This window comes from Castor canadensis, chromosome 8 (genome assembly GCF_047511655.1).
Source record: "Castor canadensis chromosome 8, mCasCan1.hap1v2, whole genome shotgun sequence".
Lineage (NCBI taxonomy): Eukaryota > Metazoa > Chordata > Mammalia > Rodentia > Castoridae > Castor > Castor canadensis.
The window spans coordinates 137,756,538-137,782,052 of record NC_133393.1 but is presented as its reverse complement, the minus strand read 5'-3'; the positions used below and the strand labels follow the sequence as shown (position 1 = coordinate 137,782,052).

The following is a 25,515-nucleotide window of genomic DNA, read 5'->3' as shown; positions in this document are numbered from 1 at the left end:
GCTATAGCCAAGCATGTGACTTTAGGCAATTCATTCAACTTTTCAACTTTTTCACCTACAAATTAAAATGAATGCACACGAGAATAAAATTAACATTTACTGCCTACAGTAATAGGCTGAATCATGACTCCCAAAGGTGATCTAATCTCTGCAACCTTGAATATGCTACCTTACATCACTAAAGGTCTGCAGATGTGATTAAGCCAATGATCTCAAACAGGGACCTTTGCCTGGATTACAGGAGTAGGACCAATGGAATTATAGAAGTCTTTAGAAGCAGGAGGCAGGTAGTTAGCATCAGAGGGAAGGACTGGAAATGCTATGCTATTGGCTTTGAACTGGAAAACAGGGCCACAAGCCAAGGAATGCAAGGTGGCCTTTAGAAAATAGAAAAGGAAAGAAAGTGAACTTTCTGCAGACTGTAGGAATAACACAGGGTGCTCATGAGGCAGGCCAGGACTCTTAAAACATATATGACTTAACACTGTGTTCCAGATTGAACATTTCCTCTCTCTCTGAACCTTCTTTTCAATTGCAAATATGTGCAGATTGTTCACACCTTAGTCCATGGGTAGCCCAAGTCCTAGCCAGAGGACCACCCAGACCCCTCCCCACTCATCAATTATTGGTGACCAAGAACTGCCCAAGTTTTCCCCACCCATAGGTTAGCACAGATTTTCAGAGCACCTAGAAACAGGAAGAGCTCTCTCTGCTTCCACCTCATACCTGGCCCCTCATGACTGTTGGTAACTTTGTCCCCTAACCTTTAATGAAGTCTATTACCCTCTTTTAGTACATCCATGTTTCCTGCCTGGATGCTTCCATGTGGGATGCAAAGAATTTGAGAATCTTCTGATCAGAGACTGCATGAGCCTACAACACTCAAACCTTTATTTTAGAATTTTTGACCTCCAGAACTATAAAGTAATAGATGTACATTGTTTGAAGGCACTAAGTTTGTGGCAATTTAGTAAGCAATAAAAGTAAATTAATACACTTACTACAGGTTTTTAGACCATTTAGGCTGCATAGAAGAAAATACCATTTTTTTCCCACACAGCCATAACTTAGGGGCAAGTAAACCAGGTCTGTGCCAGGTACTTGAGGATAGAAGCTAACAGTTTTTTAGGACGTGTAATATGTCCAGTGCTTTGAGAGGTGCCAAGATCAAAGACAAGTTCCCTGACTGCCTTTTTGTAATGAAGTGCCCCATCCCCTAATTATTCTCCTCTCACTATTTCTTCCTTCCCAGCACTGAACACAATCTGAAATTACTATGTTTGTTTTTTTGTTGGTTGGTTCTTTACATTATTAGAACACAAGTTCCACAAGGAAGGACCTTGTCTCTCTTTCTGATCTACAGATACCCTGGCACAGAGCAACCCCTCAACACATACTGGTTGAATTGCAGAATGAGGGTGGTAACCCTGTTAGAATAGCCATCATCAGCAACACCACTAACAATAGGTGTTGGCGAGGATTTGGGGGAAAAGGAACCCTCTTACACTGCTGGTGGGAATGTAAACTAGTACAACCACTCTGGAAAAAATCACATGAAAAAATGCTCACCATCTCTAGCAATAAAGGAAATGAAAATTAAAACCACACTAAGATTCCACCTCACCTCTGTTAGAATAGCCATCATCAGCAACACCACCAACAACAGGTGTTGGCGAGGATGCAGGGAAAAGGGAACCCTCTTACACTGTTGGTGGGAATGTAAACTAGTACAACCACTCTGGAAAAAATTTGGAGGCTACTTAAAAAGCTAAACATCGATCTACCATTTGATCCAGCAATACCACTCTTGGAGATATACCCAAAAGACTGTGACACAGGTTACTCCAGAGGCACCTGCACACCCATGTTTATTGCAGCACTATTCACAAAAGCCAAGTTATGGAAACAGCCAAGATGCCCCACTACTGACAAATGGATTAAGAAAATGTGGTATCTATACACAATGGAATTTTATGCAGCCATGAAGAAGAACGAAATGTTATCATTCGCTGGTAAATGGATGGAATTGGAGAACATCATTCTGAGTGAGGTTAGCCTGGCCCAAAAGACCAAAAATCGTATGTTCTCCCTCATATGTGGACATTAGATCAAAGGCAAACACAACAAGGGGATTGGACTATGATCACATGATAAAGCGAGAGCACACAAGGGAGGTATGAGGATAGGGAAGACACCCAAAAAACTAGACAGCATTTCTTGCCCTCAACGCAGAGAAACTAAAGCAGATACTTTAAAGCAACTGAGGCCAATAGGAGAAGGGGACCAGGAACTAGAGAAAAGGTTAGTTGAAGAAGAATTAACTTAGAAGGTAATACACATGTACAGGAAAGCAATGCAAGTCAACTCCCTGTATAGCTATCCTTATCTCAACTAGCAAAAACCCTTGTTCCTTCCTATTATTGCTTATACTCTCTCTACAACAAAACTAGAGATAAGGGTAAAATAGTTTCTGCCTGGTAGTGAGGAGTTGGGAGGGAGCGAGGGTAGGGGGGTTTTAGGGAGGGAGTGAGGGTAAGGGGGGAGAAATGACCCAAACATTGTATGCACATATGAATAAAATAAAATAAAAAATAAATAAAAGAAAAAAAGAATGAGGTGGTAAGGTGGCCCAGGCACTGTGGTCTAATGATATCTGAGAGCCCCTTTCCTCTCACATACCATGGCCTAGGACTCTGAATGTTTTCCTAATATAATTCTTATGCACAAGCCAAGACTCCACAGTTTCAAGTAGACAGTGATTAAATTTCAAGTAGATACTGATTAGATTTGAACAATCAGGTAAAAATATAATTTTTAACAGTCAGGTGACCTGGTTACTAGTCTAAATGCTGCCACTTAGCTATAGGAATTTGTGCTTCTGTTTACTCGTGTGATGGGGATAGAAAACTCTCTTGGGGTGGTTGCTACACTTTGGATCTTAAATGTGCCCCAAAGGCCCATGTGTTAAATGTTTAGTCCCCAGGATGGCACTGTGGGAGGCAGTAGAATCTTTAAGAGGTGGGGCCCAGTAGAAGGTCTTCTAATCATAGGAAGCATACAGCTGTAGGGGATAGTTAGACTCCGGACCCTTCCTTTTCCCCCCTTTTTCTCATCCTAGCCATGAGATGACTGGCTTTGCTCTGCCATGTACTCCCTGTTATGATGTATTGCCTTACCACAGGACCAAAAGCAATGGGACCAACTAAGCACAGACTGAAACCTCCAGAACTGTGAACCAAAATAAACCTTATCTCTTTATAAGTTGGTTGTCTCAGGTATTTGCTATAGTCATGGAAATCTAACACAGGAAACTGGTGCTGAGAAAAGAAGTTACTGCTGTCACTATGCCTGGCAATGTGGAAGTACATTTGGAACTGGAGGAGTGTGGAAAAGTTTGGAGAAGCAAACTAGAAAAAGTCTAGAATGCTATAAGTGGAGTTTAGTGGGTGGTTCTGAGGAGGTCTCAGAAAACCAGAATGCTGATAGAAATGCAGAGAGTAAGCGCTGTACTGATGAGACTTCAGGCAGAAATGAGGACTCTATGGGGAAATGGACTAAGGACCACTGTTGTAACACCATAAGGAATTTAGATGCACTGTGCTTATGCCCTGGGACTTTGTAGAAGGCTAAGCTTCAAGGGGATAGACACAATTATTTGGTAGAAGAAACTAAAGGTAGCATAGCACTTGAGCAGTGACTTGGGTATTACTGACTACTTTTACTCAAATGTGTACTTGGAATTGGGAGCAAAGCAGAATAGCACAGAAAGATTTGGAAAATGCAGCTTGGCCGGTAAAGGTGCAGTCGAGAAAGGTACAGTTGCTAAAGAGATTGCCACTGTTAAAAAGAAGCAAGCCTTGTATGCACATATGAATAATAAAAGAAAAATGAAAAAAATAAAATAAAATAAAAATCCAGACCAAAAAAAAAAAAAAAAGAAATAAAGGTGAGAAACAGCAATAATGTTCTTTAAAACATTAAGTGGAAATCAACAAAGGTGAAACATATTCTAGTACTGGATGTAAAAGGCCTAGCTTAACAATAATGGATATGAAAAAGATAAATTTTAAATAAGATACAAATTCATGCTTCTGTGCTTCATATAATTTCCCATATTAAAAAATTTATTCAGAAAAAAATGTAAAAAAAAAAAAAAGAAGCTAAAAGCTTTGCACCAGGACAATAGGAAAGGCCTGGAAGGGATTTCAGAAATCAGCAAGCTGCTACCACTGGCAGGCTCAAACGTATAATTTTGTTTCAAAGCCCTTCTAGGAAAAAGCCTTTTGAGATGAGAGCCTTGGGGGCACCCTGCTCACCCAGGACTGCCTGAGCTGGCAAGGTATTCAGAGGTCAATGCAGCCCAGGTATAGCTTTTTACACTGTCAGCAGGCCTTGGCATCATCCATGGGATGCTGGTTTTACAGACAAGCACAATACAAGAGTTATGGGATTATGGTGGCTTCCACTGAGATTTTGAAGGAAAGCCTGAAGCTCAGAAAGTGTGTTACAGGATTTGGAGTTCTTATGAGCAACCCAAGAAGCTGTAAGAGTGCTGAAGGTGCAAAGGAGACCCTTAAAAAGTTAAGAGGTGACAAGAAAGTGGAACACCTGCCCATGGAAGCTCTAGGTAGCATACAAAGCCAGTCCAAGAGAGTGGCCATGTGGGGCTGCAACCAGAAAACCCATAAGAGCAGGGCTGCTTAAGATACCTGGATGCCAGCATGGAACTGTGGGTTTTAATGTTTGCCTTACTGGGTTTCTGTCTTGCTTTGGTCTGATCTCTCTGTTCTATTCTTCTATTCTTCCCTGTTGGATTGGGAATGTTTTCTCTATTCCACCATTGTATCTTAAAACTATATAACTTGTGCTTTCGATTTTTTACAGGGTCTTACAGCTAAAAGTTTGCATTGGGTCTCTCAGGAGACTTTGGACATGGGCTTTTGAGTGATGCTGAACCAGAGTTTAAAGACTCTTTGAGATAGACCAAATTCATTTTGCATTGTGAGATGGGCATGAGCCTTTGGGGTCCTAGGGTGAAGTAATATTGTTTGGGTCTTAAGTGTTCCCCCAAAACCCATGTATAAAAGGCTTAGCTCTCAGCTTGGTGCTAAGGGGGAAGTGGTGGGAAGTGGGGTCTTCTGGTCATTGGGGAGTGGGACCCCAGTCCCTTCCTCTTCCTTTCTAGATCACGAGATGAACAGCTTTGCTTTACATTGCACTCTCACCATGATGTGCTGCCTCACCTAAAGCCAAAAGCAACGGAACCAACCAACCAAAACCACGAGCTAAAATAACCCTTTTCACTTTCTAAGTTGATCCTCAAGTATTTAATACAGTAAGAGAAAACTGACTAACACAGTGCCAAGAGGATTACATGAGACAATGGACATATTGCCAGGGTGGCTGACACATAGCAGATCCACAGAAATATTGGTTTATCAATTCTGGACTCTCAGGCTTTTTAAGTTTGCATTTTATCCTTATCAGTATGAGAAGAAGGCAGAAGAAGCATTTACAAGTTGTAGTGGTTGTTGTAAGCAATAGACTGGGATGGAGTGTGAGATAATAATAGAAGTTAAAGAAGCACTGAGGGATGTGAGGGTGATCTGGCTGTGACATCTGTTACCCCATTGATCACCAGTGTTGATTTGGCTGATCTGGTTGGCAAGGCCTCTCCACATGCATCTCTTCCAAAGTTGCACTCTTGGACCAAAAGGATGTTCATTCCCATAGAGAAGGCCCGTTCTTCAGTCAAGAGTATATGAGTAGTTGCGCTCCCTGCTAGAACCTCCAAACAAGCCCTCAAGAAGGCCCTGAGATCCATATCTAGATGGCTGGCCCTAAAAAGAAACTGTTGGATATATATTCATCTATCCATCCATATATTCATCATGCTTTTGCCAAGAATAGGAAATTAACAGGTTATCTGTCAGTATTACTTGCTAGTGTAGGTACAGTCAACTCAACAAAGCCTTCTAAGTCTATGGTTCTCAACTAGAACTGATTTTGTCTTCTAGACAATAAGGGGTATAGTTTGGAGACATTTTTTATTGTCATTACATGGGAAAGGGGAGGGAAATGCTAGTGATATTTAGTGAGTGGAGGCCAGGGACACTACTAGACATCCTACAGAATAGCTCCTACAACAAAGAGTTATTCAGCCAGAAATGTCAATACAGTAATCCTCTTTTATTCAGTTTTGTTTTCTGCAGTTTAAATTATCTGCAGTTGACCCTGGTTCAAAAATATTAAATGGAAAATTCCAGAAATAAACAACTCATAAGTTTTATATGCTCACTGTTCTGAGTAGCATGATGAAAATACACCATCCCTCTTCATCGTCCCTTGGAGGTCACTCATCCTTTTGTGCAGTGAATCCACTGTCTATATGCTACATATAGCCTCTAAGTAGCCATCTCAGTTATCAGCATGGTATATAGGACTTGATACTATCTTCAGTTTTAGGATTCACTGGGGATCTTAGAATGTATCCCCTGTGGATAATGGGGAACTACTGTGGTGTTAAGGTTGAGAAATCCTAGTAGATATTAAGAGCCCAAATATTTGATTCTAGAAGGAGGAGCTAATGGGGAAAAAAGAGAAGCCATTCTCCTTCCCTATCAGAACTACTGCCTGTGACAATTACTGTCTGGAAGTCATTATGGGGCTGCTGCCACCTGAGTAGTCAGGGAAATTAGTCCCTAAAAGCAATTTGTCTTTTAGGGACTAAGGGACATGAAGGCATTCTTACACCACCTGCCAGCCTCTCACGGGCTTCAGGAGAAGTTAAAATCCTGAACTGTCAGAGAAAGTGCAGCTAAACATAAGGTCAGCAAGAACTCTGTAGACCATATAAACTCTCCACATGCATAGAAGCATGGGCCCTTCATCAATATTTCATCACTATTTCGGATATCTTCAGCTTTAACTACAAGGTGCAACATTCTCTGATGCAAATTTACACTATTTTCTTAAGGAGAAAATTAGTCTGCAGGTTCCAAAGTTAACCAATTTTTAAAAATCTATTTATTCAACTAGTATGTTGAGTGCCTACTGTGTCCAGATACCGTGCAGAGCTAGGAACTGTGGTTAATGTAGTGGACATGACAGGCACGGCCTCTGCCCTCACAGAAGTCACTATTCAATCGGTGGGAGCAAGGCCTCTCTCTCCTTGAGACTGTGTGCTTTGTATTCATACAAGGTCACTTGATAATGGATTCCATCACCTCCCTTATACTTTTCTTCTCAAATAGAATTCTACTATGAGGCTCATTAAAAGAGAAAGAGTGCCAATGCTCTGAGGAATCAATTAAGAATAACAAAAGGGAGACAGAATGCAAAAATTCTATGCAATCCAAGCAAGGCATCTGCATTGCATTCAGAGTCTGGAAGGGCTGCATGAACACTACTGGGCAGCAAAGGTGGGTTGGGGGTAGTGCATACCATCCCCTTGTGGAGGCAAGGGAGATACCTAAATGATTCCCTATTGCAAAAAATTAGGAACTTGGGGTAAAAAAGACTTGGTACGGAACAGCAGCAGGGTCTCTCAAATACAACTGAACAAGAGTCAAGAACCTCAAATTGTCAGGGAGATGAAACACCAGCTAGAGGGTCTGGGTAAAACATCAAGTCAGCACAGAAAAAATTTCCAAGGGTTGCCTGGAATGGCCCAAGATGGGGCAAAGCAGAGAAATCAGAGGGCCAGGAGACAGACAGATCCTGATAATCTTTATGGATGAGAAGGTGAATTTACATTGGTGGTATTAAAACTATTTATCAAATACTTGCAATTATTTTAACTCTTCCTCTACTGAAAATTACTTGAGATATTAATTGTTAATTCTGTAGGGAAAAGAGATTACAAGTGCATTGCAAGGACGTTAATAAACAGATTAACTAATTATGAATTATTTTCTGCTATTTGTCCATTAAGCCAACATTTAGTATTAGGAACTGGAGATACAAGCATGAAGAAGAATGAATAAGAAGCCCTCACATTTCCAGGCATGAAGATAACACTGGAGAGTCAGTGCTAAAAGGCAATGAAAAAATAAACAATAAATGTATTTCAGAAATAGTCTAAAAGAGAGTAGGAAATAAACCAAAAATATCAGTTTGACTCACTGTTCTTTTCTTTTATTCTCTTCTATTTTCTAAATGCATCAGAATGACCCTACCTTGATGTTACAGTACAGGAGGACTTTAATCTCAGCACTTTCTGATGCAGACAAAATAAGGTGAAATCCTAGATCACTGGATTACCATGTAATCCAGCATCTACATTTGTTCTCCAGAGTGCCAGCTCATTCTACTGTTTTTGTTCTAAGTTCCAAATTATTACATCCAAAACTAAGAACTCTGAAAGCACTGCATATTGACCTCAAAGTGTCATTAGAAAACATATATAAGGACACCTTCAGGAATAATTCACAATAAGAGAACAAAAAGATTGTCTCAACTTCTACACATATTGGTGTTTAGAAAGTCCATCTCTATGTCTAGGCTCAGTTATCATTCAGGTGAAGGGCTAACTGACACAGAGCTAGCAAACAGAAGATGCCCAATGTCCATATTAAAAGAAATGATAGCTAATCATAAGATTATATTGATTGCTATTTTTTCTTATTCTAATAAACTTAGTGAGATTGCCTTAACAGTTCTTTTTCCTTTCTTAGAATCAGAAATTAAACAGAAAGGAAGGGGAAAACATGACAAAGACCAGAGATTGCAGTTTAACATGGCTACTATGTGTTCAGGATTGACAGGTCTATTTTCTCATTACATCTTCCAAGCAACCCATGAGGTAGGTATCATGAAAAAGGAGCAGGATCATAAATGCTATGCACAGCCACCCAGCTAGAAACCTGGTTCTCACTCTTGGCTCTATGCTATTTCAAGTGGGCTTCTTATTTTTGTGGGAAGCATTTTACTGTTCTTAAACTGTGTTTGGCTTTCAAGAACAGAAAGTCATTTCACCACCAAGCAATTATCTTGTCACTGTTTTAACATTTATCTGAAGAAAGCTAGACTTTACATCTGGAGCCCAAAAGGTCTGACACTTTTCAAAAGTTAACAAATGGATCAAATTAAATGTTTTTAAAAATTCAGAGAAATACACAGACACAGCATAGCTTTGAGTACACTTGGCTGGGGTTTTAAGAGCTAAACACTATTTAGCAGTTATATGACACTAGCAAGCCCAGGACTCACTGGATGTTCATTACTCTTCAGATATATCTGACAGCTTCCCTAAGGCACAGACTGCCTGGTGTATCAATAAGAAATAAAGGGAGATCTAATTTAAAGAATTCAAAATAAATAAAGTAATTGGAAAGGACATAAATGCTTCTTGAGCTGACTTTATTCCTTTCCAATAAGGACAGCCACTTTCAAAGTGTGCTCCCTGGAACTCTAGGCTTCTTTTGAGGAGCTCTAAAGGCCATGCAAGGACAAAGAGGAAACTCAGTGGGCAAAGACCTCCTCATAATCCACCTATATCACAGAGCTCAGTTTCTGTTTTTTCTACATGCTAACATTATATGTTGAAAACATATTTTGGGGAAATAAACAGAATATACCCCCCTCAAAAAAAAAAAAAAAGCTGAGAAGCTTCTCTGAGGGGTTTCTGGTAAACACTGAATGGTTCTATCTCCCTAAAGAAAATCTGGGGTTCTCATCATTATAGACCTGACAGTAGGCACTTCTACTCTGCCAGGGAAAGTCACTTTGAGATTCAAAATATGTCTTTGCAAACAAAAACAAGCAGTCATGAGAGCCTTTTAAAAATGTATGACTATTAAAAATAATGCCATTGCTCTTTCCTGGGTCAGGAATGGTGAAGTTCAAAGCACAGACTATGCATGTGTTCTCCCCAGTACACTCTGAAATGGGACCAAGGTCATCACCTTGTTATCAGGGCAGCACTCACTCTATAGAGAGCTTCTCTTGCTACTACTTCACTCTAAAAAAAAAAAAAAAAAAGGTGGGCACCTTGGTCACTCCTGTTACAAGGCAGATGAAGATGTCACTTCTTATAACCCTGGGGACAACAGGTCATGATGAATTATGCTCTTCATTCAAGCTTTGCTTGTTAGCCTTGGCTAGTTTTTGACATGAAACAAGGGTGTTCTGCATTAAAGGTCCTCAGAGACTTCAGACTATGATTTCCCCTTTGGAAAAAACCAAGCTTTGGATTCAGATTTGTCTGAGTTCAAATGCCAGCCCACTTACTAGCTACTGGATTGGGTTATTTCACTTACTCATGCTTTAACTTCTTTGCCTTTGAAATGGGCATAATACCATTTTTCAGAAAGGAATATTCTGAGCAATAAAGGCAAAGTGGCAGCCAACACCTACACAGTGCTTACCACACACCGGGCACTCTGCTGAGACTTTTTGTAGATTTACTGTAACTACTTCCCTTTCACAGATGTGAAAAATAAAGCAAAGAGAATTTAAGACTAAATAAAATAACACAGGAAAAAGGCATCCACAGCGTTGCAGGCAAAGATCGTGTGCTCACTATTTGTCTGCCCCTGGCCATCTTCCCCTCGGAAAGGACTTAACCACACAGGTTAAAAATAAAATTGGAAGTCAAGGTATGGATTCAAGATGACTCATTGGATGTCACTGTGGCTCCATGACCTCAGCCACAGGAGCACAACCACCACCAATGCAGGAACAGCCGATGATTACGCAGACACATGAGCAAGGCGATCAGCTCACAGGACCACAATAGTCTGATGGTCCTTCCAACTCCATGTTCTCAAGTTGAAACAATCTCTTGCTTTCTTTCCTTCTTAGAGCCTGATGGAATATAACACAACTCTGTCTTCCAGGGTAAGAATGCCACTCATAGGACCTGGTGCCTGACAGGTGGAGGGGGAGATGGATGCATGGCTGAAATATTTTTTCTTTCTCATAAGGCATACATCTAATAAGGAGAGTCAGAAAACACCTTGAGTATGGCCAGTCACTCCGAGACATCTTTTGCACAGATGAGGCTATACTTAGGGTATGTGTACACTAGGAAAAAATAATATAAATGTATTTTGCAATGTAGAAGCATGATAGAAAAACTCATGTCAAAATGTGAAATTTTTAGGATAAAATATTTAAAACCCCAATAATTTGCCTTTTATACTCATTTTTATTTGTTTTTGTATTTAACAGAGCAAGAGTTGATAAACAATTAAGTGTTAATTCTGTCACATAATAACCGTACAACTTGGAAACTATTCTTGGTTTTCTATCTTCAAAATGAAAACGGAGCATCTAGTATTAATAAGGATATATTATCTCTCTTTCTCTCTCTCCCCCCCCCCCCCACACACACTCACTCACTCACTCACTCATGTATGGCACAAAATTCTAAGGAAAAATGAAGTCTTTTCATCACTTTGCTAATCTCAGTAAAAATGTTTGCTTTCAGGGGAGGAGTTACACTGATACTCAGAATTCTATATTGTTAACATCATTACTTATTGGTCTCTCAAAACCTTCTAGAAACAATCATCAAATATATAGTTCCTTAAAGAACAAGCTATGTATTACTATATTTAGAAATTACAGTGAACTGCCTAGATATATGACTCATGTTTGAATCCTAGGTAAAGACTAAGGTAGATAAATGACCCAAGTCTTTCTTCCAGAAATGACCCAGGCTGTGTGGACAGTTTCCCAATCTCCTTAGCATAGGACTTTTTTTTTAAACAAGAGATTATAAGTAGAAGAGTTCTGAAGTACTATAAAATGTGTATATCTATAAGATCTTTATTTACATTTTAAAGTGAGGTAAAATTTCCATTTTCTTATTTCAAAATTCAAATATAAAGTACCCATAAATTTATATTCTTCTACCTGTTCAGTTAAAATACTATAAAATGTGTATATCTATAAAATCTTGATTTGTATTTTAAAATGAAGTAAGATTTCCTTTTTTATTTAGAAATTTAAATGCAGAGTACTCATAAATTTATATTCCTCTCCCTGTTCATACAAAGGTCAGTATTCTAAACTATAGAACAGTTAACATAATATACAAACATGTCCTTAAGAACTGCCACTAAAATAACTGTAAAAATAGTCCCTTACAAACATACCATTTTGGTATAAGTTCATTTAGACCATTTATTAAGTTCATCTCCAGCACATGTGGAGTGACAACTTTTATCATTTATTAAAATACTTTGAAATTCTTTGAGTACTGTACAATATATCACCTTTCATATCAAATGAAATAATTATATAATTTTATAACTTTCTGTGAAAACTTATTTTCTGACTAATGTCTATTAATGTGGTTTTTATTCTCCAGGGGAAATTTTCTCTCTTATTCATTAACTAATATGAAGCATTGCCCAGCAGGACAAATAGCTGGTCCTCATATATTCTTTATTAAAAATATTTCTTTCAAGGCCAGATATGGTGGCACACACTTGTAATCCAAGCTACATGGGAATCATAGATAGGAGGATTGTGAACTGTGGCTGTCCCTGGCCAAAAAAAGTCAAGATCCTATCTAAAAATAGCTGAGGCACAAAAGGGCTAGGGGTGAAAATGCCTGCCCAGCAAGTGCAATGTCCTGAATTCAAACCCCTGTTCTGTTGAAAAAATTTTTCTTTAAAGGGCCAAAGTGTGATGGCTCATGCCTATAAATCCACCTACTTGGGAGGCAGAGATAGGAGTTTCGTAGTTCAAGGCCAATGAGGCAAAAGAGTTAGCAAGATTCTATCTCAAAGAACAAGCCAGGCAGGGTGACACACATCTTTAATTCCAGCTATGCAAGAGGCAGAGGTAGGAGGATCACAGTCTGAGTCCAGCCCTGGAAAAAAGTGTGAGGCCTATCTAAAAAACAGCTAAGGCTAAAAGGTCTGGGGAGTACCTCAAGTGGTAGAGCACTTGCCTACTGAGTGCAAGGCCCTGAGTTTAAACCCCAATGATATTAACACATATTTCACATTTACATATATCTTTCAAAAGTAGCCCCGTCTTCAGTTTCAGGATTGTTCACTTCCATGTGTCTAAATTATCTAATTACTTTGTTACTTAATTTTTCTCACGCTCAGTAATCTCATGTATGAAGTGGAGATAACATCAAGTCAGGAAAACAGTATAATGATAAGTGACCATAAAATGATGAAAATTATTCATAAGAAAATTTGTACAGGGATGAGGATGCCAACTTAGTGGTAAAGTGCTTGCCTAGCATGTGCAAAGCCCTAGGTTCAATCTCCAGCACCACACACACACACAAATAATTAGTATAAAGTGTAATGTCCCAGGACTAAAAGTAGAAATATTCAGCAGCACTTTGTGCAATGCTCTTCATGCCTGAGCTGTTCAGTTCACATTCTATAATATTACTTATATGAAGAGCACAGCCATCTAGAATTAGAGTTCTAAGAATGAAGCATGTGTGGTTATAACTGCCTCAGCACTAGATCTGTGACTTGGGTAACTGTGTTATTATGATAAAGTTTTGAGTGAAAATGACCAAACACTAGTAAAACAGTCTAAAGAAGAGCTAACTTGGATTAATCAAAATGCTCAGAAATGTGGGGTTCACTTCTGGGACACAGCCCATGATGATCACTGACTCCAGACCCTTGTTTCAGAGACTAATCTCCTGATTTCAGTGCATTGCATCAACACTCAACTCTTACTTCTTACATTTGAGCAGAGGACTAGTATTTGGGCTCCATAAATACTTTCCTTTGATTAATCAAGGAACCTAAAAAATTGCAATACTTGAAGGTCTACTAAATATTATTACACACTAAACATACAGAAGTCTATAAAGACCCTAAAATTATGTGGTTCAGTTCCACAAATTAATCCCGCATTTCACTGTTTCTTCTGGTCTCAAAATTATTTTTCATAGTATCTCTTTTAAGACATTGTTTTATTCTCTTTAGACATTGTTTTATTATTAGCTGGGCATCTAACATTTCTAGTTTGACTTCCCCCTCCCAGGCATTACAATGGTTTCTCTTCCTGTGAATTTAAATTTGAGTAAAACTTACTTTCTTGTATTGCATTAAGAATCTCTGAAAAGTCGACATCACTCTTTGGGCCGTCGGGTAGTATTTGCATATCCAGCTGGTAGCCTTGCAAATCCACACCTCCTTCTAGAGAAATGAAAGATATTCATGGAGTTTGTACTAATTATCAGAGCCCATCACTAGGCTCCCCAGAAGCTAGGTCAAAATGCAAAATGATCAGCAGTTGGCTTGACAATGATCCTCCCTCTTGGACAAATGACTTCAACAGAGGAAAAAAAAAAAAGGAGGAAGATACACAGTCCATTTGCTTCTTATTGGATCAGGATGTTCACTTGTATTTCCAATGAAAAATAAGCCAAGTATTTAATTACAATGGAATATACTTCTTAGTATTTACTAATATCTTCCTAGCTGAAAAATAGAACGTTAGCTTCCACTCAAGGACATTTAAAATTATTTTCAGCTTCCACAGATAAAGAATGACATTCAAAACAAATACTTTATGATACCTATGATACATCTTTCTTCAACATTATAAAAATTCATTCTTATGGAAGGATTTAATGTTCTTGATATCACAGAAAACAAGGTATAAATATTTCCCCCTCACAACTGAACTTCCTTGCTGCATCATTTATTTCTCAATTATAACAATATCTTTTTATCTATTCTCTAAAATGTTGCAGTGTCTTGAACTAGGTTTCTGTGATATTTTTGGCATGTTGTAAAGACAGGGTTTTATGCTTCTCTCCACACCTACAGAACACTTAAAGAAGTCAAAGAAAACAACATACCAAAAAGTAGCTTGATCATTAACAATAATACACTTTCAAAATGCTTCTTAATGAGCAAGGACATGTCCAATTTGAGGAGTCTGCAAATGCTAAAAATCAGTGCTAAATTAAATGGAGTCTAGCAAGTAAGAAGGGCATGCCCTAGTTTCCTTTTCATAAGCTTCAATAAGGATACTTAGTCTTACATAAAATTTCAGTTACATTACTAAACTTAAGAATGAGACACAGCCACTGCCGTACACATGTGAGTTCCAGGACAGAAGTGCCCACCAGCAATACCCCATGGCAGAAGATGAGCCTCAGGAGGGCAGGGCCTTGCATGCTGTAACCCGCACTCTCAGAGTAGACCCTCACCAGTGTAGGTTGGATGGACAGATGAGGCGGTGTTGTACTCATGAAGCGAACACAGGTGAGCCACCAGGAAAGCCAGAGGTCAGACTCTGGCATCAGAGAAACCAGCATGCAACTTCTTCTTAGGTAACCTTGAATCTCTCTAAGTCTCAGTTTCCTCATCTCCAAAATAGGGGCAGTAATTATAGCCTCACAGAGTAGCCATGAAGACTATATGAAATAATGCACATAGAGCTCTCAGCTGACACAGAGTCAGCATTTAATACATGGAAGTTACTACTATTACCAGGTACAGTGCGGGGGGACTTATGGAGGGGTGAATGAAGGAGATAAGGTGAGGGAATGTGGCTGATGGACTTCATATGAAATAAAACAGAGAAACCTCTTGCAATTACTTTAATTGGGGCAGGGGGAGAGTTGTGGGGTAGAGACCAATGTACAATACAAGCCTATTTGGAATTGTTACAATGAATCCCCCCAAACAACAAATATACCCTAAAAAAATTTTTTTTAAATAAAATAAATAAAATAAAACATATGCCATGTTTTTCCCCACAAAATATTGATTAAACAACAGTGGCGTTAGGAGGGCCCCCGGGCCGCCAGTCCCCCGGGCCCAGACGGCTTAGGAAGACGCACACAAGGTGAGCTTAGCAGTACTGCAGTACTCCCACAGACAACCCTGGGCCAGAGCAGCATAGCCCCCTGGACAGACTGGCCTCCACCCGGGGAAAAAAGAGAAACTGAGTAATAAGCAATAAGAACAATAAAGACATGTGGGACCCAACAAACTGTGACACAGGTTACTCCAGAGGCACCTGCACACCCATGTTTATTGCGGCACTATTCACAATAGCCAAGCTATGTGCAGCACTATTCACAATAGCCAAGTTATGGAAACAGCCAAGATGTCCCAGCACTGACGAATGGATTAAGAAAATGTGGTATCTATACACAATGGAATTTTATGCAGCCATGAAGAAGAATGAAATGTTGTCTTTCGCTGGTAAATGGATGGAATTGGAGAACATCATTCTGAGTGAGGTTAGCCTGGCCCAAAAGACCAAAAATCATATGTTCTCCCTCATATGTGGACATTAGATCAAGGGCATTAATTTAGAACATCTTTTTATGTTGAGTTGGATATTCAATGTCTATGTCTTAATATCTGTGGTCTTTGTTTTTAGTCTTGAATTCCAAACTCTAAATAATTGTTATCCATCACTGTGCTAGTCTGAATTTTTTAAATGCCTTTAAATGTAAAAAAAAGTTTTATGTTTATTGTAAAAAACAGAAAAGACAAAGAATAAAATAAAATTTCATAATTTTGCAGCCAGTAGATAACTTTTGTATCTATTTGTAAATTTTCTCCCATCTGTAAATGTGAAATACGTGTTAATATCATTGGGGTTTAAACTCAGGGCCTTGCACTCAGTAGGCAAGTGCTCTACCACTTGAGGTACTCCCCAGACCTTTTAGCCTTAGCTGTTTTTTAGATAGGCCTCACACTTTTTTCCAGGGCTGGACTCAGACTGTGATCCTCCTACCTCTGCCTCTTGCATAGCTGGAATTAAAGATGTGTGTCACCCTGCCTGGCTTGTTCTTTGAGATAGAATCTTGCTAACTCTTTTGCCTCATTGGCCTTGAACTACGAAACTCCTATCTCTGCCTCCCAAGTAGGTGGATTTAGAGGCATGAGCCATCACACTTTGGCCCTTTAAAGAAAAATTTTTTCAACAGAACAGGGGTTTGAATTCAGGACATTGCACTTGCTGGGCAGGCATTTTCACCCCTAGCCCTTTTGTGCCTCAGCTATTTTTAGATAGGATCTTGACTTTTTTTGGCCAGGGACAGCCACAGTTCACAATCCTCTATCTTTGGGTCAAAACACAAGTCGTGAAGCACTCAGGAAGATGGTGAAGATGAAATGACTTCCAACTGAAGGGTGGGCCTCATTAACTAGCATGCAACTAAATGCAATACCAAGGGAACTAAACAAAGTAGTTACATTTAAGAGGGGAGCTGAAACGGGTCATCAAAGATGTGAAAACACATGGAACAACTTTAAAAAATTGCTCTGAATTCCATGTGATCTCCACATTTGGCTTTCGCTTTCCTCACACTTGATGGACAGACATGGTTATGAGTAACTCTTCATCGTGGTGCTGCAGTATGAGTGAAGATGAAAAGAGTTCCAATAAAAGTAACTTGGCAATGGCATTTGCATTTAATAAAGGCTCATCAGCCGAGTAAATAATAGTTTAAAATTCCATTTCGGATTTGAATCTAGCTTAGCTTTTAGCTGAGTTCTCACATACAACAGGAGCAAAAAAATAATAATAATAATAACAAAAAAACCCAAAAAACTGAGCTCCAAATACAAGCTTTTCCATTAGCAAATAAGTGATGCCTCTGTCATCTCACTTCTGTCTGTAGAAGTCTCTTTCTACTTCAATGCCCACCCCAAATTTTCTGCTTCAGGAAGTATTTCTTGGTCTTGAAAAGTAAATGCAATTTTTCCATCTACTGAGCCCACATAGCTATTTACATTTTATCTTTTCTGTGATATATGTTTTCCATAAAAAATAAGGTAAAGTTTGTAGCACAATATGGAGTAGACAGAGAAAATCGGAGATCTTATTTCTCCTCTTAGATTTTTTCCCTCCTTGCTCTATAGCACCCTCACTAAACTGTAACACACAGTGGCCTGGGAGCAAGCTGTGTTCATCTTTTCTCTCCTACAGAATCTGACCAGAGTAGTGGCTTAGTTAATATTTTTAACTGCAATTTCACATTACTTGTAACAGTAATGGATCCAGGCGAAGAAAGTGTTCCAGCTTTCCCTCCTAATCCACAACTTAGGTCATCTATAGAACGCTATGAAATGCATATAATAGATGATACATTTTTTTCTATAGTCTTTTTAAATTTTATCAAATAATAAATCAAATGTCAAGAAATCAAGGGGCTCATAATGAAAATCAATAGCCACTTCTTTTGCAGCCCCAGTCCTCTTCCCTTCCCTCAGAATGGTCACTCACTCTTGGTACAGGGAAGCAGGTTTTGCCGGTTCTCTAACACTTGAGCCACTCCTTCACTGCTTTATGTTTTTAGGTTATTTTTCAGATAAGATCTCGCTTTTGCCTAGAGCAGACTAGGACTATGACCCTCCTACCTATGCCTTCTGCATGTACCATTATACCTGGCTTGTTTGTTGATATAAGAGTCTTACTAACTTTTTACCCTATAGGCCTTGAACACTGATCCTCCCAATCTCCACCTTCCAAGTAGCTGGAATTATAGACATGAGCCACAGCATCTGGCAGAATGACCATCCATAAGAGTTTCTTTTGGATGCTGCCCCTGCTTCTTAATTTGTCAATTTTGTGTATTACTTATTGTTTTCTGCTGCAATTCATGACAAAATTATTTACCTTACTACCATTCCCATTTACTGTACACTTACCTACCAAGTAACTAGTCTTAGTCTGCTAGAGTGCCTTAGCTTAATAACTTTAAATAAATTACTTAAAATTCCATTTCTTGTTAAATCAATACAGACAGACTTATATTTTAGATACAAAGCAGTATAAAAAGCAGATTTGGGCACTGACCTGATTGGACTTGACTACTTTTATGTGACTTTGAGCCGTTAAATAAGCACCTCAGTAAGCCTCATCATCTGCATTTGTAGAATGGACAGACTGAAAAATGTTGGAGGCTTTAATAAAAATTAGAGGCAGTATATGTAAATAATTTGGCCAATTTTACTAGATAAAGGATGGTTTCTATGACATATTCCTTTTCTATAAAATGAGTATATATTCTAGATAAAATCAATTCTGCTAAAAACAAATGAACAAACAAACAAAAAAAACCCCTGTAACTTGGGACTTAGAATAATTACCTTTTTTTGGAGGCCCTGGGGTTTGAACTCAAGGCTTCATCCTTGCTAACTTGGGCCACACCTCTAGCCCTTTTTTTTTTTTTTGCTCTGGTTATTTTGGTGACAGGTCTCACTTTTCTTTTCCAGACCAGCCTGGACCACAATCCTCATTTTTTATGCTTCCTGCAATAGCTGGGATGACAGACACATGCAACTACACCCAGCATTTTTCCATTGAGATGGGGTCTTCCAAACTTTTTTGCCAGGCTAGCCTGGAACTGCAATCTTCCCAATCTCACCTCCTGAGTAGCTTGGGATGATAGGCATGAACAAGTGGTGCCTGGCTAGACACTTATTTCTTACTAAAATGGAAATAAAGGAAAGTATGACAAATCAAATCTTACTTGCCCCATGTAACACAAAAGATGGGAAGTGCGTAAAGTGACAAAAGGGGACAAATGATATCTTCTGGCATTTCTAAATAATAAATGATGCTGGGTCTGAACCTCTCTGCAATTCTGTTCACATCCTACAAATAAAAATGGTAACTTCCATCCTGAGAAGTATGTTTAATGCAAATCATGAAAGGCAGCATTTTTTACAGAATAGATAAGAGCAATATTTCAAAGCATGAGCTAAAAATCTAAAATAAATCCTCACATGTAACGTTTTTGGATGAATAGGCTACAAAAACACCATATTTTAAATTAGGAGTTCTGTTTGGAATTCCCTATAGGTGAATTTAGAACTTCTGTGACACTGTTAGGATGGAGACGTATATTAAGAAATGAGGGGAGGAGGGCATTCTATTTTGAAAGAACTCTCCTGCAATAGCCTGTGCTCAAGAAAAGACTTTTTTTTTCTTTTTCTCCTTGTCTTTTTTTTTAATTTTTATTTTATTCATATGTGCATACAATGTTTGGGTCATTTCTCCCCCCTTCCCCCACCCCCTCCCTTACCTCCCCTGCCCCCTCCTTCTCCCCCTCACCCCCTTGCTACCCGGAAGAAACTATTTTGCCCTTATCTCTAATTTTGTTGAAGAGAGAGTATAAGCAATAATAGGAAGGAACAAGGGTTTTTGCTAGTTGAGATAAGGATAGCTATACAGGGAGTTGACTCACATTGATTTCCTGTGCATGTGTGTTACCTTCTAGGTTAATTCTTCTTGATGTAATCTTTTCTCTAGTTCCTGGTCCCCTCCTCCTATTGGCCTCAGTTGCTTTTAAGGTATCTGCTTTAGTTTCTCTGCATTAAGGGCAACAAATGCTAGCTAATTTTTTAGGTGTCTTACCTATCCTCATATCTCCCTTATGTGCTCTCACTTTATCATGTGCTCAAAGTCCAATCCCATTGTTGTGTTTGCACTTGATCTAATGTCCACATATGCGGGAGAACATACGATTTTTGGTCTTTTGGTCCAGGCTAACCTCACTCAGAATGATGTTCTCCAATTCCATCCATTTACCAGCGAATGATAACATTTCATTCTTCTTCAGGGCTGCATAAAATTCCATTGTGTATAGATACCACATTTTCTTAATCCATTTGTCAGTAGTGGGGCATCTAGGCTGTTTCCATAACTTGGCTATTGTGAATAGTGCCACAATAAACATGGGTGTGCAGGTGCCTCTGGAGTAACCTGTGTCACAGTCTTTTGGGTATATCCCCAAGAGTGGTATTGCTGGATCAAATGGTAGATCAATGTTTAGCTTTTTGAGTAGCCTCCAAATTTTTTCCCAGAGTGGTTGTATTAGTTTACATTCCCACCAACAGTGTAAGAGGGTTCCTTTTACCCTGCATCCTCGCCATCACCTGTTGCTGGTGGTGTTGCTAATGATGGCTATTCTAACAGAGGTGAGGTGGAATCTTAGTGTGGTTTTAATTTGCATTTCCTTTATTGCTAGAGATGATGAGCATTTTTTCATGTGTTTTTTGGCCATTTGAATTTCTTCTTTTGAGAAAGTTCTGTTTAGTTCACTTGCCCATTTCTTTATTGGTTCATTAATTTTGGGAGAATTTAGTTTTTTAAGTTCCCTATATATTCTGGTTATCAGTCCTTTGTCTGATGTGTAGCTGGCAAATATTTTCTCCTACTCTGTGGGTGTTCTCTTCAGTTTAGAGACCATTTCTTTTGATGAACAGAAGCTTTTTAGTTTTATGAGGTCCCATTTATCTATGCTATCTCTTAGTTGCTGTGCTGCTGGGGTTCCATTGAGAAAGTCCCTACCTATACCTATTAATTCCAGAGTATTTCCTACTCTTTCCTATATCAATTTTAGAGTTTGTGGTCTGATATTAAGATCCTTGATCCATTTTTGTTAATATTGGTATAGGGTGATATACATGGATCTAGTTTCAGTTTTTTGCAGACTGCTAACCAGTTTTCCCAGCAGTTTTGGTTGAAGAGGCTGTCTTTTCTCTATTGTATATTTTTAGCACCTTTATAAAGACAAGTTGGTTATAGTTGTGTGGCTTCATATCTGGGTCCTCTATTCTGTTCCACTGGTCTTCATGTCTGTTTTTGTGCCAGTACCATGCTGTTTTTATTGTTATTGCTTTGTAATATAGTTTGAAGTCAGGTATCGTGATACCTCCTGCATTGTTCTTTTGACTGAGTATTGCCTTGGCTATTTGTGGCCTCTTGTGTTTCCATATAAATTTAATGGTAGATTTTTCAATCTCTTTAATGAATGTCATTGGAATTTTGATAGGAATTGCATTAAACATGTAGATTACTTTTGGGAGTATAGACATTTTTTACTATGTTGATTCTACCAATCCATGAGCATGGGAAATCTCTCCACTTTCTATAATCTTCCTCAATCTTCAAGAAAAGACTTTTAACAAGAGAGAAAGGAAATGAATTAAATTCTCCTGGAAGATCTGAAATCAGAAAGCCTAGATTTGCATGTGGAATAGTCCACTGGTGTACAGAACTTTCCATCCTCCTGTTTAACTTCATTTGTATTGCTCACCCAAATCTCTAAGATAAAAAGTGCTCACAATAGGGGGCATGTCACGAGTACTATCTAAGAGACAGACAAGTTATGTTCATGTACATCATTAGTGTTGTGCAAGTTTAAATCTAGTGATGTCAAAAGGTCATTGTTTTACAGAAGGAAGTTTTGCTTATATGGTAGGAATCAATAGATGGAGTCATCCACACTGGTCACTATCAGCCAAAAGCGTGCCCTCAAATGATAACTCTGAGTGATCCTAACAACCCAACTGTATTGGGTCCTGATTAGAGAACTACATTTGGCTAACAGCAGGGAAGATGTTTCTCAGGTCTAAAATGAAAATAATAATTCTCCTGTGTCAGCCAATAATGACTGACCTTCAACAAAATTGCTTCCATGCTTCCCAGGATTGGCAACACCGTGATCTCCTTGGTTACAATAAGGTCCCTGCACTAAAAGTTCCAAACAGCAGAAAGGACTTCTGAGTCCTACAGTCAGGGTCCTTAGTGTCTTCCAACCTCCAGAATATTGGGATCTATTACTATGATGACAAGGACTCTTGTCACATATGATGAGGGGAAGAGAAGAAGAGAAGCTCAGGATTTGGAGGGCTATCGAACAGAAAGTATGATTTTCAGCTCTACTAACATGCTCTTTACTATTTTGGGGGAGGTGGGGTACTGGAGTTTGAGCTCCAGGCCTCAGGCTTTCTAGGCAAGTATCTACCACTTGAACCATGCCCCCAGCCATTTTTGTTTTAGTTTATTTTTAGATAGAGTCTTATGTTTTTTCCCAGGCCATACTGGTCTGCTGTCCTCCTACCTACATCTCCCAAGTAGCTGGGATTATAGGCATGTGCCACCATACCTGGCACTGTGTTGTTTATTCTTCACATGAAGCGAGTGTTGATATACAGAAGAGTTTTAGACAAGAGTAGGGGATTATGCCCCTGCATGATAAGCCTCAGAGAAGCCAGGGCTCTACCCACCTGTGTATCGGCTACTCAGCTTTCAGTGAATTAAACACAGAAGACGTTCACTATTTACTGGCTGCCTACCAGGGTAGAGCTGATGCTTTTAAATTCCAAATCTATTCATTCTACTTTTATGATCTGGAGCTAAATACTGAAATCTCTCCAAGCTTCTTAAAAATGAAACCATTTGAAATAGCCTTAAGTAGAAGAAGTGGTTTTAAATTCCACCCTTTCTGGAAATTAATTATTTCCAGAAATAATTAATTGGTGTACTTTGTAGGCTGCCTTTTCCATGTCTTTTCCTCATTCACCTTATGTTCTCAAACGATTGTGAAAAGATTCTTCAGAAATTTTTCTGTAAATGTATCATATAAATCAAAGTATGTGTATATTAGCAAGAAAATGCAAGTAAGGGAAGAAGAGGATATGTATTTTTAGAAAACACAATTTTATTACTCAGCAAATGATAGCAAGAAGCCCACATTTACTGAGGCCCAAAATAGCTTATTTTCCTTAATACCCCCTATTTACTAAACTCACATCACACATCCAAAAAAAAAAATCCACTTACAGAGGAAGAGACTCAAATGAAAGGTAATTAGTGTTATTACTAAACCATAGCACTAACTGTTCTGAAAGGCACCCCTTTCAGCTTCAATGCAATGAGAAATAAAGAAGTCCTCTCAGTAGCCCTGAGAGTTTTTCTTCCATACAATTTCAAAGTAATGTGGGAAACAGTCTCTCCCTCCACAGCAAAAGCTCATATTCCAACTAGGAAAACAAATTGATGATTGTATCCAAGTTTCAGATCTGTTCGAGGAGAGTAGCTAAACTCCTCCTTAGGTTCAGTAAACAGACTTCACCACAGATATAAATAAAATGGATGCTTTCAGAAAAGAAAAGGAAAAAACATCAGAATTTCACACTCAACTAATTCTCATCTAGAAAAAAGTTCTCATAATGGAGCAAAAAAACCCATAAGAAATTAAAAATGTAGGTACTAGTTGGGGTCCATCAACTACTGGTTTTGTACATGTAGGCAAATAATTTCATTTTCTGAACCACAGCAAAATCAGGGCAATTCCACTCTATAGACTGCTGTGAGTACTAAATGAAATGTAAAAGAAATATTTGTGGAAGGTATTTGGGAATAAATGAAGATCATCTTCATGTAACGTGGTGGTCTCATGATAATGATCACTCTAAAGATTGACCAGGCCTTTTTCTTATTTTTCTCTTTCCTAGATAAAAATGTATCTTGAAAGCTATTTACTGAGCTTGTTCCCTAATTTGACACTGGTTCCAGAAAGTAAACTTTGAAATTCAGGCAATTAGGAGTAAAGTTTAAAATATCAGAACCAAAGAAAGGGAGAATTAAAAAAAATCAAAAGTCTAGTGTCGTATACAACAAAAAGAGAAACTACAAAGAGGAGCATCATTTATACAGAAAGAAATAATAATAACCCATGAAAGTGACTGCACATGTGCTCAATAGGATCTAACTGGTCCCTTCTTCAGGTTGGGTTTCTTATGCTCAGGTTTGAACTGTTGCTGGTTTCTAATTTAAACTTCCCAAGGTTTTGTTATACTACTTTGCTATAAGTGTTGCTACCCAGCAGTTCAAAGAAGAAGGTAGTGGTACATTGAGTGACAGAATTTGGCCACTGGAGTGGCGATCTTGCCTCTGCCACTGACTGGCTATAAGACCTGGGGAAGGTTTTTTACCCTTCTCTGTACCTTAGTTTCTCCATCCATAAAACAAGGATAATAGAGTAAGTCTATGGACTTATATGAGAAGAACAAAAATAGCGTAACGGTTCTTGAGATAGAGAACGTGGTGGAGTGCTTAATTGCAGCTATAGTTTTGTTGCTGACAAACTGTGCGTTTGATGCTTATGTATTCAGACAGCACTATAGTCATTCCAACTCACTGGGAACAACAAAATCCTTAAACTTTTTCCTACGAAATAAATATGTCCTAGTATTTAAACACCACATTAATATAAGGGAAAATAATCATGCACAAAGGGGGAAAGGACCACTTAGGTTTTAAAAGTGAGATAAAAAGACATTTGTTAGAAATCACTTGAAAAAGTAGTGAAATGTATCAACAAAATGTCATATTACAAACTCCAAAAGAGAACAGAGGACATTTTCTGTGACTAATGACACCTCTCGGACTATATCATGGGCCTAACAGATAAAGAAAAAGCAGTAGAAGAAGTATTTCAGAAAGCCTCCAATCTGATCTACCCACCAAGCTTTTAGTTTCAAATTCAACTGAAATCAATGCTTTAGTTCACTCTGCTCTTGAGCCTGGAATTGTAGTCTCAAACCTAGTGCTATTTAATACTTTTACATAGTGGCCTGTAAAGGGAAACAGAGTTAATTATTAGTGGCTAAAGTATAAGATCAGAATGAAGTCAATACACAAGAGAAATGTCCGAAATAATCAGAAGGAAAAAGAAACTGTACAAACACAGGATGAGAGAGAAATGGCTGCTTTGCTGGTACTGCATGATAAAAATCCATCTAAGCTGGTTCAGGT

At 38.6% G+C, this 25,515-nt stretch overlaps 1 protein-coding gene across 7 annotated transcripts in view; it reads right to left on the bottom strand.

Moving 5' to 3' along the window:
* The window catches only part of Ano4 (anoctamin 4), a 391,963-nt gene that overhangs the window by 167,841 nt on the left and 198,607 nt on the right, over nucleotides 1-25,515 (bottom strand). For 6 of the 7 annotated variants that reach the window (XM_074084215.1, XM_074084216.1, XM_074084220.1 and 3 more), the window contains one exon: nucleotides 14,025-14,129. The exons of the other annotated variant lie outside the window; for it this stretch is intronic. In XM_074084215.1, coding sequence (XP_073940316.1) covers nucleotides 14,025-14,129 — 105 coding nt within the window. The remainder of the gene's footprint in view (nucleotides 1-14,024; nucleotides 14,130-25,515) is intronic. 7 annotated transcript variants of the gene reach the window in all.